Here is a 17,093-nt window from a genome sequence, read left to right on the forward strand (position 1 = left end):
TTGGAACGCTCTAGATCTCTCATACTCTTGTCAGTGCCTAATGGGGTTTCTCTGCCAAGAGGTGCATTATTCGCACACAGCTTTGCGGTCGTCCCATGCCACGTGTTTAATTCTTCTCAGTGTTGTTTCACAGTCTTTGGTACGCCCTTGCTAGATGCTTCCACATCTACTTGGGCTACTTGGGCTCATCTGTGACCAAAATGGACTTGCCTTTCTCTAGGCACTGGCTGTGCGTGAGGACAGGAAGGGTGCTGTTACTCAGTCCCTGTGGTAGGCACACAGATGTCCATGCATAGAGGTACCCTGCCCCTACACATGCACACACACACACACACACACACACACACACACGACCTACAATTCCGTAAAAACTTGAACATTCTAATACTGATGAATTTTCAGGATTGAGCCTCAAAGTGTTTGGAGCAGGCCAGAGTTGCTTTGGGAAACCAGTCTTAAATCAGCAAAGATCATTGTTTCTGGCTTCCCTTCTTTCTCAGAGATTTGTGTCTTTGTTACGGATAAAGCCAGATGTCTTAGGTCTAGAAAGTGTTTTATGCACTAATCTGGCTCAAATAGAGGGCAGCAGCAATCATCCTAACAAATGAGTTTCTGATGCTTTTCTGTACAGATGTCATAGATTGAAATACATGGGTACAATTCCCAATTGAAGTGTGCGATATAAAATCAACTTTGCAGATACAAGCAAGTTTTCGTCATTAATTGAAAAACATGTACTGGTGGTGATATCAAGCTGATGTTGGTTACTAACCAAGCTCTGAAGGCAGGTAGCCAGCAGGCTCAGCAAATAATAATCAGGTGCTTGGAGTCCCCTCTTTCTCTAGCTTGCCAAGTTGACAGTTCTACTCCCAGCACCCTAGGTGTGAGTTTCCTGTCAATCCTAGTTACTCTTCCTCATGATGACTTGTTGCTGAACGTGGTTTTTTTTTATTATTATTACAAAGTCAGATATACAAAGAGGAGAGACAGAAAGGAAGATCTTCCGTCCGATGATTCACTCCCCAAGTGACCGCAACGGCCGGTGCTGTGGCAATCCGAAGCCAGGAGCCAGGAACTTCCTCCAGGTCTCCCATGCGGGTGCAGGATCCCAAAGCCTTGGGCCATCCTCGACTGTCTTCCCGGGCCACAAGCAGGGAACTGGATGGAAAGTGGAGCTGCTGGGATTAGAACTGGCGCCCATATGGGATCCTGGCGCGTTCAAGGCAAGGACTTTAGCCACTAAGCCACACCGCCCGGCCCTGAAGGTGTTAAATAGCTTTATTGTCGGAAGAGTCCGATAACAAAAAGGGACCATCTATCTCTCCCTTGCTCCCTGTCTCTGACACTTTAAAATAAATACTGTTTGAGAAGCGATGCCAAGACTAGGAGAGAAGCAAGCCTTTGATGTAACAGTTAAGACAGCCCACTCTACATCACGTGACTGGGTTCAATTCCCAGCTCCAGTTTCTGACTCCAGCTTCCAGCCAAGACAAACCCAGGAGGTAACAATGATGATTGGAATGATAATATTCCTGAGATCCACTGAGGATTCCAGAGCTTTCTGTATGCTCTCAACACCTCCCATTCCTGTCAGACATATACCTCCAGGATATACTTCATCTAAGGCCAGGAACTTCACTACCAAGTCTGCTACCAGGTACTGTGGCTCCATCTGCTGGAACTGTTGAACCAGGAGGGTCCTATTTACAACTCTGAATGATGGATGCTGACCTCCCCTTTCTCCCCGAGGAACACTGGTTCCCTCACATTTCCCTTCCTCCTTGGATAGCCTTTCAGTGTCCTCTCCCACAAGGGGCAGACCCTTAGCCATCACCAGCAGATACTGCGGATTGATGCGTTTCCTATGCTTGTGTCATCAGGGATATTGAGGCAGCAGTGATACAAAGCTGTTCATAGCTTCACCCCCCTAGAAACTAGAATGCAGTGGAGAGCACTACAAAAAATATAAAGCCGGACCCTTCAGATCGGCACCCTCACAGAGAGGGCAGCTAGCAAACTGTGTGACTTCACTGTCTGAGCCTTGCCCCCTGTCAAGCATGAGGCTGCACTATAGGCTCCATGGGACTTGCAGTTCTACAACGGCACTGTGTTCTCCACCCACCTTGTGACTAGAGCCTGGAGACCAGGGCCAGCAGATGGCAGCTAGTGCCACGATCAATTCCCTGTCACATCCAGTGTCTTGCTCACTATCCAGCAGCCTCATTGCCTTCCATCTCTCACCCAAGCAGTTTAGTTGCCCAAGTGAGTCTTAGCCACTCATCTAACCTCGCTTGTGTCACACAGTTGTCACAGCAGTAATTGGGTTGCCACCTGTCATCTGCAGGATACTTTTTTAAAAAAAGTTTTATTTTTATTGGAAAGGCAGACTTTACAGTGAGAATGAAAAGGCAGAAAAAGATGTTCCATCCACTGATTCACTCCCCAAATAGCTTGATCTGAAGCCAGGAGCCAGGAGTTTCTTTTGGGCTTCCCAAGTAGGTGCAGGGTCCTAAGGCTTTGGGTTGTCCTTCACTGCTTTCTCAGGCCACAAGCAGGGAGCTGGATGGGAAGTGGACAGAAACCAGTGCCTATGTGGCATCTTTGTGCTTGCAAGGAGAGGATTAGCAAATTGAACCAGTGTGCCCCACCCTCACCCTGCCAGGCACTTTGGCGGCATCACACTATGGGTGCTGCTGTCCAGAGGAATGCTCTTCTTTATTACAGTGGGTGGCAGCAGCTCCAGGGCACACAGCTAGAAAGAGGCAGAGCTGGGATTCAGGCACTTGTCTGGCCCCCAAGTTGAAACCCCACTCTGATGCAAGGGAGTGCAAATGGTGGTTGGCAGGGGAGACCCAACACACTGGAGCAGTATCTTTGGTGCTAGTACTAAACCCACTGCTAGCATGGGTTAAGCACTTTTATTTTAAAGTGCCAGCCACCCCAATGCACACTTACTTGATCACCTGTATGAGTCCGTTCACAAAGCAGGAACTCCAAGGCTCATTTTATGCGCAACAACCAAGTTTCAAGAGCCTCAAGGAACTTGTCCTAGCTATGAGAGCTCATGCAGAAGAACTCTGGCTTGAGGCCAAAGTGCACAGATCAGGGCAGCCAGGGTCTGGGCCTAGGTAGCCTGGCTGTGGAACCCACCCTGTCAAGGCTAAATACCCACATTTCTCCTGCACATTGTGGCTCTGACCCTGTTAAAGCCAGGTATTCAACACACACAGGTATGTTTTAAGTACTGAGCTCTTGATGGTACTTTCCTCACTGTGACACACCCCTTTCGATGACAACAATGTCATGAGGGATGGCCTGGAGGTGTGCAGGTTGTGACTTCAAGCAAACTTCATAATCTCTATTATCTCCTGTTTTCTCATCAGGACCATGGGGAGGATAATGGCAGTGCTGTGAGGATGGGACACAATTCATGTGCGACACTGGCCTGCCAGGATGCAGAGAATGGTGTTGAGGGTAGGAATATGGAGCCAGAGGTGGCACCAAGCCTGGGAAATGGGCAGTGCAGCTTTTCCTTATCCTAGCTGTGGCCAGCAGTTCTGCTGCTACGGTCCAATAGGCCAATGAGTAACAGATATGAGGTGGGAAAAGTGTGGCTGAAATGCCATGGCCTAGGGAGAGAAGGGAAGCGGAGGTGGGAAGGGGCTGAGAGAAGGAATTCCGGTAGGGAGCGGTCTGCAGGCCACTTGAAGTCGTGCAGTGGGAGAGTCTTGCAGTGGTATAATCTGAGCTTTGGGAGGGCCTCTCTGCAAGCTGATGAGGTCCAGTGCTTGGCCAGAGTTGAGAGCAGAGATGAAGGGCTCTGGCATGTGGCCAGGGACAAGAGGCTGGGCCAGGTACTGAGAAGTTCCGTGCAGGCCACTGTCCTCTCCACTCCAGGTCTAACCCCTCTGGTTGCTTTTCCTTGTTGCAGTCTCAGGGACACAGACTGTTCAGTTCCCATGGAAGCACAGGGGGCAGCCACTCTCTGCACCCCAACCAACCCCAGCAGCCCCCGGGGGCCCAGCTAGCTGGATCAGCTCTCCTTGTTGGCTTAAGGCCACTACGACTAATTCCTGCAGAGAAAACATACAAGGGGGTGGCCCACACTCTGAACAATGCCCATGGGCTCTTGTTGACAAGTTGTGACTTCCTTCTCAGATGGGAAAACTCAGGTCCGAATGCTCCTGCCTTCGCTTTCATGACCCTGAGTGTGGGGCCCGTCAGAGCAAACTTCCCCATTTGGCTGCCTCCCTCCTGTATCTTCAGCTGAAAGGGAACAGCTGAAGGCTTGTAAACCCTGCCGTGAGTGAGAGCGCAGTAAACCTCCTGTCCAGAAATGATCATCTGGGCGTGGCCGAGGTGAGTGACCCCAGCTCACGAGTTTCCAAGGCCAAGGAATGCTGCCAGTGTGTGGTCCTGGCAGCAAACAACCGTGATGGCTGGGGAGCAACGCCAGGCCAACCTGCTGCCTTCCACCCATACCACCCCAGTCCCCAGCCCTAGGTGAAAAACCAAGGCCCAAACTGGTCATCTCCCCAGTACACATCAACAAGGAACAAGGGTTCCCTTAAAGCCGCGCAGGGGCATATGAGTTTCCAGCCACATTCAGCATGGATCCTGGAGTTCTCCAGTGGGTATAAGGGAAAGGAACGCAGCCCCAGTGAAAAGGGATCACGGCAGGTTTCCTTTGAGATCACCCCCTATCTCGCCTCTCGGCATCAGGCTGTGGGGCAGGCTGCTTTCTCTGTCGTGTTTTCCACTGGAGCACAGCAGTGGTACCGTTACGCTCCACTGATTGTCCCTGCACTGCGTGCAATGGTACACATGTGAGAACATCCTTGTAACTATGGTGAAGCGTGTCTCTGCAGTCGCTGGACCAATGGCAGCACCTTCTAGCCATTGCCCTGGGTAGGAATAAAGGACAGGAGGCAAGTTATTCATATGCTGCTTTATTTGTCAGGATACACTGAAACCGTTAAGATGATAACAGCCAACAACAAAATGGCGCAATGAGGCATCAGCGTCTCTAACCACTCCTACAAGAATGTTAATATGCATTGTCATTACATGTTTACTTCTGATAGTTTCTGATTATACTATGTAGGATATAACATGGAATACAGTAAGGAGGTGATCCTGCAGTCAGGGAGGCAGTGGGTGCAAATTCGGTTCTGTCCATGAGGACGCTGGCTTTCCCACTCCCCCAGAGATCCAGATAAGCTCTAGAGGAAAAGCCCTAGAATCACAAGAGCAGGGACTTGGTAGTGCTCTGTAACACACGGACAAAGAGCAGACAACTACTATGTTACAAGGGATTCGCTCATCACTTATCAAAGTGTTACATCCACGGTGATGACACTTGTGACACCTGCTGAGCTGCCCCGCACCACTTCTGCGCTTATTTCTGCAGGAAAGCAGGAGGGGGCTAAGAGTTTTTTCATGCAACTTTTCAAACCCATAAACTAACTTGCTATTCATTAAAACAAACAAAAAATAACTGAAAACTGAAAAGCACAACAAGGTTAATGTCAAGCTTCCAGAAGCAATCACTGTCACGATGCTGCTCGTTTTCTCAGATCTACCTGCCAGTCCCAGGCTCTGAAGGACGGCTCGGAACACAAGGCCCCGCGGGTAATTCAAAGGTTAGTGTTGGGGCATGGGCAGTTCAGGAATTACAGCTAAGTTCAAATGTTAGTGTTCCAGAAATCCACATTAAGTCATCTGAAAGCACAAAAGAACGGGGGGGGGGGGGGGAGTTTTGCTGATGAAGTCAAACCATGCATTTCGGCAAGTTTCCTTTCTGCTGTCGTCACAGGGTGCCGGGTCAGGTCACGTGAGTACACAGAGAGCCCCAGCCCCGCTGGGCCCTGACAGGCAGGTGGGCAGGGGGTGTGGCTTGCAGGCTTTTTGCTTATGTCACTAAGTGGCTACATGTTAGCACTGTTCTGCTCTATGGTAATCATGCAGAAGAGTCAATCTAGCTAAGGTTTTGTGTTCTAATCGGGGCTGGCGAGAAATGAACTTTGCTGCAGTGTTTGCGTGTTGCTAAATGCTAGTATGACTGCTACGTGCCTTTATTCGAAGAGACACTGTAAAATGGTAGCAAAGACAAGAAGAAGGACTTGAAACAGGTGGAAGGCCACTCTTGCCCTATTGATGGTGTAGGGCAGAGGGCAGGGACACAAAGGGCATGACTGAGCTTCCATTTTACAGCGCAGGGGCCCCTGTCAAGTTACAGCTTTTTGGCACAGTCGGGACAGTACACTTGCTCCTGGTGGAAAACAAAACGCTTGTTGGCCAGATTCACGGAGCATTTTTTGCAGTGGAAGCAGTAGTCGTGCCAGGATTGTCCTTCATAGGCCACCACACTGGCGCCTTTACCAAACCCTGTGGAAAGACAAAAGAGAACAAGAGAGATGTGGCTGAATGCAACATGGTGAGGAGGCCACTACCGCAAGAGATAAAATGACAACTTGCCCCATCACAGAGACGCAAGCACCCAGAACCAGTATCTGCCCAGCTCCCAGCACCCCCGCCGCTCCTCCGCGCACAGTCCCCCATGCCGCTAACCGCACTGCCACTGTCCCCCATGCCGCCATCGCAACTCTGCTACGGCTTCCCCAGGACCTGAGGAGATGCTGGAGCTCAGCCAAGAGCTTCCCTGACTTAAAGGACCCCACTCCCACACCACCACTATCGCCCTAAGACGCGCACGGACCTCCCAGCATAACCAGGTTCTCTGATTTAGGTCAGGGCCACGGCATCAAAGTGGCCACCAGGAGGCAAACTTGGGCTGTTCATAGGGTGTGCACTTACCGGGCCTCGAGGAGCTGCTAAGCTTCGATTTTTTCTATAAAGAACCACCACCCACGAGGGACAAGTCCTCTCTCCACCCGGATGCCTGCCCCGGAGGTTGGCGCTGGGAAACAGGGTGAGAGGCAAGCGTTTCCCGTGGCACACTGGGGGCTTCCTAGCTTTAGAGACTGGGTGGCTCACTCTTGACACAGTCCTTTTCCCTGAGGATGGCAAAAGTCTTCTCAAATGTACATTTCAAGGCTCCCCGGGGAGATGGGAACATTGGAGGCAGGGGAAAAGGGCCCAGGGCACGTGGATCGCGGCCGCGAGATGAGGAATGAAGTGATTAGCTTTGTTTCTGATCGCAAAAACAAAAATAAATAAATAAAAAGAAAACCTGCCAACAGGTACCCCTGTACTAGCCTTCAGCTACGGGGTGTTAGATTCCCAGGTTATGGTTCTCCAGCCTGGCCCTCCCCCTCCTCCCTCCTTCAACCCGTCCTCTTCCTCCCCTTCTGTCCCTCTCCTCCCCCTGCGACCCCCAGCCCCAGTCCTCCCAGCCACCCCCTTCTCCCCCGCCTCCCCAGCCCCGCATAGCGCAGCACCTGCCTGTGGCCCGAAGGGTCTCAGGCGTGTGAACTCCCAGTCTGGTTGGTTAGTTAGCAGTAGTCAGGAAGTGTTCTGTATTGCAAACACTAACTTGGCTTGAGGGGAATCCAAACTATTTGAGGACCTTTGGGAGCACCATGATAGGGGAGAAGGGCATTCTGTGGGGCCTTGGTGGATGAAACCGACGGCACAGGAAAATGAGAGATGGTTACCATGCGCAAAACCTAGCCTGGCCAACTTAGCAAGGACTAGTTAAGCCTACCAGTGATGGGGTTCTTGCATCCAGCACACTTCTTGGCCACAAAGTTCTTGTAGCAATCCACGCAGTAATACTGGTCCTCCACAGCGGTGAAACGCTGCCCAGCCAGCTTCTTAGAGCAGGTAACACACACAAAGCAATCGGCATGCCAGGGCTGATCCTGGTAAGTGATTCCTCCAGAGGTGATGGCCTAGACCAGGGAGTGTAGCACCGGATTCAGATTCAACCACCTTTCTGTTGAATGCCTACTATGCGCCAGGCACTGTGCTGGGTGCTCTGGTGGGCAGTATCTCATTTAATCTCCACAACAACCATGGGAGGTGGGCACTATTATTATCCCCGAATGACAGATGAAGACACTGAGGCCGGGAGAAAGACGAGCCCTTTTGTGAGGTCACACGGCAAGTAAGAGGCAGAAGTGAACCCCTAGGCCGGGATGCCCAGCTCAGGGTGCCATGTAAACTGCCCATGCCTGCGCAGTAAGGGTGCAATCTCAGGGCCTGACGCGGCCAGGACACTGTCTAATCTCAGAGTCTCCTCATCTGTGAAACGAGAGTAATAATTCCCATGTCACAGGGCTGCCGTGAGGACGGAATGGGACAGTGTGTGTGCAAGTGCTCTGCCCACTGGGAGACACTTCTAGAACAGGTTGCCACAGAACCCCCTTGAGAATGTACCTTGTTGCACTTGACGCAGTGCTTCGCGAACTTGGTCTCGTGGCAAGTCACGCAGTAGAAGTCCTCCCCTTTCGGGAAGAAGCTTCCAGTCCCGATGACTTGCTTGCAGTTGCTGCAGGTGAAGCAGTCCTTGTGCCAGATGGTGCCCTTGTACTCCACGTTTTGATCTCCTGCAAGGGGGAGGCAAGGAAATAGCCCCACTGACAGGCTCTGCAGAGCGCTGCATCCACTCAGCTCTTCCCCCTCCCCTGGCCCGCCAGCAGTGAGGGGATGCAGGCCCTGCAGTTAGTGGCCTCAGGTCTCCAACTCACCTACTCGTGTGCTACTTGCACTTCTGCCAACCCGGGATTCGGTCACGGGCAGGGCCCCCCGCAGTGTTTTAGGATTACATACCTGACTCCCCGTTCCCCCACCTCTATACCCTGTGCAGATGGAGAGATTTGACAGGGATACTGCCTGACCCACGATCACATCCTGGAGAAGCAGCATGCTATGATCCCTCACTACACCCAAAGGACAAAGTGCTACATACTTTTCACTTCCTTCTCTTGTCCCAGGCTGTTCTTGCCAGTGTTCCTTAGTCTCCGAGTGTGTGCGTGTGTGCGAGCATATATGTGTACGCATACATGTGGATATGTGTATGTGTACATATATATGCTAAAACCTCAAAGCAGCTCACAGCAAACGTTAGTCCCATTGTGATAAGCAAGCCCGCATCACATCTGCCCGCAGGGCCTCCTCCCTGGCCGCCCGGAGTGGGACGGGAACAGTACCTGCCACAATGGCTTTGAAGCACCCCTTGCACTTGGGGGAGTCCTCACGAGTGGCGCACTTGTTGCACATAATCTTGTTGTCCTTGGCCACAAAGGTCTCATTAGCCAAGGGGTGAAGGCACTTAGCACAGCGGAAGCAGTTGTCGTGCCAGTAGCGGTTCTTATAGTGCACCTCCTAGAAACCAAGTAGGAGAGAGACAGACCCCTGTGAGCACGACTGGGGTCCCTGGCAGTAACAGATGATCTCAGATCTGAATCCTGACAACACACAGTCTGTTACACCTGGAAGTGGCCAGAGACAGCTGTTCTACGTTCATCTAGTCCCAGCCCTACTTCCACCTCTGCAAAACAGTAAGGGGGTATGAAGCCATGAGAAGGGCTACCTCAAGGTCGTTTGAAAATAAGAACTCCTGGTGACAGGCAGCAGCTGTCCCGGGTGCAGGAAAGCCCATCCCGTCATGACCGGAGGACAGCTTTACCTTGGAGTCCGCACCAATGGGCTTGCGGCATTCTGCGCAGGTGTTGGCGCAGAACTTGTCAAAGCACTTCAGGCAGCAATGGTGGCCGTCCTTCTGCACATATTTCTTCCCTTGCAAGGGGTCCCTGCAGTAGTGGCAGTCAAACTTCTCAGCCATGGTGCCAACCTTGTAACCTGAGGGGCCTGTGGGAACAAGAGCAGAACAAATGAACAAATGTCAGCTTTGCTGCAATGCTCTGCCATCTAGAGGCCCACAGACACTGGACAATTCCCTGTGCGTATGTGTGTCAAGACGTCCCTGGAGCACGGGGTCCAGAGCCCGGTTTCTCCATGAGCCCAGCTGGTCACCAGGTGCTAAGCAACAGTCACTTCACAATGGCTTCGTGAGAAGAAACTGCCTGCCGAGTCCAGCTCGCCCAAGACCAGAGGCCAATGGCCAGTCAGTCCCTGGGGAGACAGCGGAAATCCCTGCTTGGTCGAACAGACCACTGTGCTGTTTCACAAGGGACACAGAAGGCCACAGGGAGATTAGCTCTTGTGTTGGCAGGAAGCACCGGACGTGGACTCTGGGAGGTGCAGTCACTGTGAGAAGTGGCTTGAACGAGTGGAGGGGTGTGATGGAGCAGGCAAGAAGGAAGAAACCGGTATACTACACAGAGCAAGGGCATTGGGCAGAGGTCAAAGGAACAGTGGGAAAACGAGGCAGGTGTGCCATCTGCACAAAGCCGCTCCCCAGAAAACAGACGCCAGTGCTGGCAGCCTGGACAAGGAGGCAGAAGACACTCTGAGGGCTGCGACAGTGACCCTGCCACAAGCCACAAGCCTTCCTGCAGCTCCTGGAGCTCTTCCTGTCACCTACCCCCCCCCCCCCCCCCCCCCCGCTCTCTCTCTCTCTCTGTAGGATATTAGGGTAGGCAGAAGCGGGAGTGGTGGCAACTACTAAAGGCTTCCCTTTCTGCCCATGTATAAAACCTAGCCAAACAAAAACTTAGCTGACTCTACTATGCCAGACACACAGAATCCTAATTTGTTAAAGATGTTTCCATTTACTTAAGATTTGGCAGAAAAGTACTTAATTCCAGAGCAGTCTCTAAAGAGTTCTATCCGATAGAGTTTACCAACTTTGTAAAACTGGCACTCTGCACTGACACTAGCAAGTTTGACATCTGCAAATTATTTGTCACAGTGATGGGGGCTTTTGTGATGTGCTAAACCCCTCTCTGGTTAAGTAACTGAGAATCTATTTTATTCACTTAAGTGTTACCACTTGAGACAGTTGCTCTTTCTTTAAAAAGCTGCAATTTTAAAGTATAACTAGGGGGAAAATGACTTTTCAGAAGAGTTAACCTGAATATTACAAGAATCCTTTCCAATCTTTTCCAATAAAGAATTCCCACACCCCAGCTCACCCGCCCCACACTGTGACACTTAAAGCCCAGGTTTGTGCACCGCCAAGCACTCCCTATCCCCCCTACACATCCACAGAGCCCCTCTGCCACTCAGTTCCCTCAGAATCCTGCCAGCACAAAGGGGCCAAGCCCGAGTTTCCATGAGCTCTTAACTCCTTTAAACATATGCTAATCTGTTCCTCTCACGCTGAAAAAGAAGTTTACATCGGTAAATAGGTAGCAATTATTTAATTTGCACAGGACAAGAATGGAGACTAGTTTTGCCAACTACCCACAAACAAGATTTCAGTGCCAGCAAACATCCGCAGTGTAATTTAGAAAGGGCAAAGAAACGAGGAGCTGCCGACTACTCACCGCAGCTAAGCGCGTCCCACCAGCCAGCTGAACAGCCCCAAACTCCTGCTCTCACTTCCATTCCCAGGTTTTTTTATACAAACACATGTTCAAGTTGTTTGGATCCTGTTGCCACAGGCAACCAAATAGCAGAGAGTGAGCTAAGGAAACCACACCCTTTGTCTCCAAATCCACCCGGGGCCACGGCTGTTGAACTCAGACCCTGGTCTGTCTCGGCAGCCAGCCACCCAGCAAAGGAAGTCAGGCAATGGAACCAGGGCACCACTGCCCCAGCCCTGGAGCCTTCTGCCTGCTACTGACAAACACAGAGCAGGCAGGCAGCAAATGAGTGCCACTCTCTTGCAAGGATCATTGCTTAGCACAGTTGGCTCAGAGTTGGGAGAGTAAGTAAGAGCACACACATGTTCACGCTTGTACTTAGCCCTAAAAAAACACCGGGATGTACCCTTAGGTAATGAAATGAAGACACACGTGACAATGACAGCATGGGGAAGACGACTCTGCTTTAATTTATTCTTGCTGGTCTTTCCTGAGTTACATGCAATTCTTCTACCATACTGAAACTGTGCCTTCAACAGGGGTATGCTTTCTTGTTAAGCACTGAGAAACCAGTAATCTAACAAGAGGAAATGCCAGGAAATTATCAGTGGCTCCTAAATGCCATCTGGCAGGAAAACAGAATTCTAAGATTACATAGCACTGGCTTCCTGCACCATGGCTGGTTTAGCCCTACCTAGAGACACTGTATACTCATGAACTACTTCTGAAAGCCGCACATTCTCCCACACCATGGTCTTCTTACCTGCCAAACCTTTCTCACATCAGAAACACAGGCTTTGAGAACTGCATGTTGTAATACCAGTGCTAAATCCTTTCCTGCTTACTTTCACAGTTCTAGAACATGACTCAGCTTTTCTAGGCATCTAGATAATAAACCGTAGCTCACCTAGGAAAGTTGCAAAGTGTGTTAAATGACCAGTTAATGAAGTTGTTCACCTCTCTACATTACTCCTCTAGCAAAAGGTCTTAAAACCAAGCAGAAGTAAGATGAAATGAATCGGCACACCCTAGGTTAAGGATGCCTATAGCAAGACTCCTGGACAGGTATGCTTAACCTCCCAAGTTAAGACACGCTGCTGAGTGCTGGGTTTGATTCTCAACTCCCCTCCTGACACCAGAATTCTGTCAGTGCAGATCCTGAGTGGCATTTAGTGATGCTCAGCTGACAAGGTTCCTGTCACCCCCACTGGAGATTGGGCTCCTGGTTCTAGGTCTTGGACTGATCTAGCCGCTGCCCACTTCCCCAACCCCAACACTGTGTAGGCATCTGGGGAGTGAAGCACAAATCTGACACTCTTTTATCTTTTCTACCTTTCAAATATGCGAAAAAATTAAATAAAAAATGTTGTTGTTTCTGAGCAACTTCAAAAAGTTCATGGAAACTGGCATTAAGATATTTTTGTTTTGGAGTGAAAAATTTTGGAATCCGTGGACAGCTTCTTTCATAATGAACTTTTTGAACATCTTCTACATGTTCTGATTTCAAAAATGGTTTGCACCAAAACTCGGTTCTTTTAAAATTCAATTTCACGCTAACATTTTGAAGTACTCTTATAAATAGGCAAACAAATTCCAAAGGCCATATTCTATTAGAATTGATTTTGACAGTTAACTTAAGTCATTTTTATGTATGTGGTAACACTCATTAATCACGATAACATAGGCACTTGTAGGGAATGTTAGCCAATTGCCTAACAAGTAAAAAGACCAGACATTATTACAGTGTGTTCACAATGTCTGTGTCAAATACATGAACCTTAGTACTTTTTTGAAATAAATCTGATTAACTGGAACTTTGGGCAATCTAAATCTAACCTTCCGATTATTTGGTGTACAACTGTCTCCAGTCCTCTTGTCATGTGCTCGGGATGAATTTGGAATGACACATTCTTATAGACAATTATCATACCACAACTTGGCATAGGACATGGACAATGAGCACAAGATCAAATTATTTTGCTATTACTTATCTTGAAAGAAGCTAATCACTCTAAGAAACCAGCTAATACATGGCAATGGTGAGAGAGGTTCCTATAATACAGCTAATATCCCGAATGTTGGGTCCCACCAGACTGAGCCGCAGTTCAACTTGGACTTCACAGGGTGAGAAAAGCTTGCACTTTAATATTTTGCTTTCTTAGAAATGACCTAACATCACAGAAAAATGAAGATAATGTTTTACCTCTTCTTGGGGCTGTGTTTAATTTTAATGAAGTATATCTGTTTAGGGTTTATGCTAGGGGGTGCTTTCTATCCTCTGAGTAGCTTCTAAGTACAAGAAATGTGAAATCTTTTAACCTTCCAAAAATTTCAGATACGTCGATCTTGTCCTATTATTATTTGGGAAACAGCATGTCACAATTAAAAGAAATGTCTGCTAGATATAATTACAGTGACATGGCTGCCATAAGGTAGCCTTCTGATTAATTTCACCATCTCAATGTGGTCCTCATATGTACACAGTTTATAAACAGAGAAAATTTGGTCAACATACTTGAAACCCTAGGTACAGAATCCAGCTTCTTGTGTATAGGCATGGCAACTACAATATGTGGATAGTCACTAATGATGGATTCTGAGTCTTGACTTTGTCCATCTAAAGTCTGTTTCAGGGCAACCTTGATTCACTTTCTGTGAGGACTTCTCTTTTATGGATCTATTACTGTCTGTCTTTATGGAGTTAATGCTTTAGCACAAATACTATTGCCTGATTTGGAAGAGAGAGAGAAATAGACAATCTTCCAGTTCACCAAATGGCCACAACGGCTGGAACTAGGTCAGGAGAAAGTCAGGAGCCAGAAGAAGTGGAGCAGCTGGGACTCAAACCAGCACGCTGTGGGATGCCAGAATTGCAGGCAGCGGTTAGACCTGATGTACCACAATGCCAGCCCCATAATTCCTGATTTTTAAAATCGTCTCCTATGATCCTAAGGTGCTAAAGTCTAATTTACATCTTAGGGTCATGTGAGCTGTCCTCTGATTTTAAAAGATGGAAATTTTTGTTATAAAACATATTTAATTTTTTTAAAAAAAATTTGTACAGGCTTAGTTAGAATGCAGTTAGAAATGTGACTGGGTGATCATATTTTAGAGATTATTACAAGATAGTAGCCTAACTTTTTTTTGTCTGTTTCAAAAGACATATCATTCCTCACTTAATAAACAAGCTTCCTCTTTCAGAAAAATTCCTGAACTACCTCCAACAGGCGGAAAATTGCTCAAATAAACCTCAGTATCTCAGTGAAAGCCTGCAACTTTCAACTGCAGTATGTGCATATACAAGTGATGTAACAACATCACAACTTTTTTGTTTTACTATAAATCTCTCATTAAAGAAGATTCCATTTCTATTTAATGAGTCTTGTTCCTATTTTATATGTATTTTTTTCACGTACCTCTTGCTAATGTTCAGTGTTCATCATTTCTTCATGCCTAAGTAGCTTAAATGAGAACAATCAAGGAGAAAGAGAATTCTTTTGATGAGTTAGCAGGTTTGTAAGGATACACTTTCTCCAGGTGGTCTAATGTAGTATAAATAATGAGCTCCAATTTAAATGGAAAACAATTTTGATTTTTTCTGATTTGTTAATTGCAAGGCTTGGTACATTCATGACTCCACACTTCTCTGGGGGGAAAAAAAAAAGCTCTATTGCTTTCCTGAGAACATTTCCCACGTGGAGTGAAGCCTTGGCTGATGAATGGGCCACTTGTGCAGCAGACATGCCAATGCACCTGGAGGTGTCGTCAGACATTTGGAAATAAATACCTAAATAGCTGCAATGTAATGGAGCTTATTAGTCATGGCTAAAAAGTAGTTGTTCACACAATCTCACAGAAAAAGCAGAAAGTGTTTTTCCCTTCAAAACAGAACATGCCCAGAATGATTCAATGTTATTAGCAACTTTGCTGGTATGCTGCATTTGGCAGAGGGGAATTTCTTTTGGGTCAGTAATGTATAGGTAGTACTGTTTCAGATTATATTTAGAACCAGGAGAGTTGCGTGTAGATTAAGCAAAATGTCATGTGTCATGAGTTTGCATTCAGCCAGATTCCATCATGATACTATTTTCTCCATATATAAATATTGCTTGTATTGATGCAGCATGTCCTGCATGCTGCCAACCTGATGGCAACAGAGTATGCATTTTGGTGTTTCTGCACTTCCAGTGAAGTAGCAGCAATCAGGTGGCCATTAGAAATGCAAAACATTCGGTTTCACCCTCAACTCAATCTCCTCACTCCTCAAGTCAATCCGGGTAGACACCCTTCCCCTCTCAATGTACCCTCTCTCATTTTCCATCCTTGTCCTGAGAAAAGGCTGGAGGGTATGTGGAAGCTACTGCAGCTCAGCTGTTGAAGAGATTAGTCACTTTGGAAGATGGCAAATGAGCATCTCTCCAAACTCCCACACTGGTCCTTGACTTGAAAGTCCAAAGAGTAAAAGGTTTGAAACTACATAAGTCTGCAGACAGAAAGGAGTTCAATGTCCAAAGGACATTTTGCCCTTGAAAATGTAAAGGCATGTCAAATCCATTTCAGGACAACTCCGATTTTCTTTTGACAAAGACTTGTCTTTCATGGATCTATAAACTTTAATGGAATACAGAATGCTGTTTCTTGATCCTAAAAGTCATCTGAAAGGTGTAAATGAGAGAGAAGTCTAATCTAATCTCAGCAGTAGCATCCAGATTTATGTAAGTAAAAATAAAAATTTGGTGCAACCTAAAACCAAAGGCTGGGCATGCTATAAATATGTCTCCTTTTAAACGGTTCTTTGTGGTCGGTCACTTAATTAGTAAGGAAAATGTGAAGCCACTCCGCCAATAAATAAGCATTCAAGCTCCATTTGGACAACTGGCACAGCTGACTGTTCTGCCAACATCCAGAAAATGTGTATGTTGGCTGATAACCACAATCTCAGGCACACATGTTTGCAAAATGGTTTCTGGGGGCTGGGAGAAAACAACCAGATTTTGAATCACTGAATATGGGAAGGAACTACATATTAATTCATCGAAGTAAGGCATTCCATTGCAGCTTACTTGCTTTAAAGTACCAAAAGAGAAACACCCAACCGGCAAATAATCCAAATTTTGAAATATCACCAAGCAATTACAAGTAATACTCCCCCCCCCATTAAAAAAACACACCCACCACCAATAAGTACTTTGTCTCTTAATATGAAAAGTGGGAGACAGAACAAAGTGCCTGGTTTCTGCCCAACAATTACTTCACCAGCTCCAAGAACCGTAGCCGTTATTTAGGGAGAGACCAACAGAACAACAGCCGCATCCTGGCTTCCAGAGGCTAGCAGCAGGCCGACTTCAAAGAACCGGGCTTCTGTCCTGCAGCCCCTAATGCACGGGTTTCTTGTCTATGGCCAAACGCATTCCTTAAAGTCCAGTTACAAAACAGAAGAAGAAGGCTCTCATGATCACGACTGTAGGGGGTCCAAAACTCCGACCTCTTTTCCGATGAAAACAGTAACACACTTGTTCTACCTAAAGGAGCCAATGTGTTTCTTCCGGAAGATTAAAAATGCTGTTCAGAGACATGGAAGACGTAGCAAGTCACTACAGACTTTCTAAACTGCAAGTATTTCTTTCCTGTCCCATATTCGATTAATCTTTTGTAAAGCACTGTCAAGATGAAGAAATGCTTCTTATAAAGAACCGAAAA

At 47.6% G+C, this 17,093-nt stretch overlaps 1 protein-coding gene across 6 annotated transcripts in view; it reads right to left on the minus strand.

The window, feature by feature from the left end:
- Window positions 1–4,933: 4,933 nt before the first annotated feature.
- FHL1 (four and a half LIM domains 1) overlaps window positions 4,934–17,093 on the minus strand; it is a 62,652-nt gene continuing 50,492 nt past the window's right edge. For 2 of the 6 annotated variants that reach the window (XM_040999632.1, XM_040999631.1), the window contains exons 2-7: window positions 9,593–9,774; window positions 9,114–9,288; window positions 8,341–8,510; window positions 7,667–7,853; window positions 6,817–7,016; window positions 4,934–6,387 (exon numbers count right to left, since the gene is read on the minus strand). In XM_040999632.1, the coding sequence (XP_040855566.1) occupies window positions 6,304–6,387; window positions 6,817–7,016; window positions 7,667–7,853; window positions 8,341–8,510; window positions 9,114–9,288; window positions 9,593–9,748 (972 nt within the window). In that variant the 5' untranslated portion in view covers window positions 9,749–9,774 and the 3' untranslated portion in view covers window positions 4,934–6,303. Of the gene's footprint in view, window positions 6,388–6,816; window positions 7,017–7,666; window positions 7,854–8,340; window positions 8,511–9,113; window positions 9,289–9,592; window positions 9,775–11,354; window positions 11,556–17,093 lie in introns of those variants that run through there. The other 4 variants (XM_040999635.1, XM_040999636.1, XM_040999633.1 and 1 more) reach the window with 3 other exon arrangements.

Source organism: Ochotona curzoniae, unplaced genomic scaffold (assembly GCF_017591425.1).
Source record: "Ochotona curzoniae isolate NIBS_2020 unplaced genomic scaffold, NIBS_Ocur_1.0 scaffold_1852, whole genome shotgun sequence".
Lineage (NCBI taxonomy): Eukaryota > Metazoa > Chordata > Mammalia > Lagomorpha > Ochotonidae > Ochotona > Ochotona curzoniae.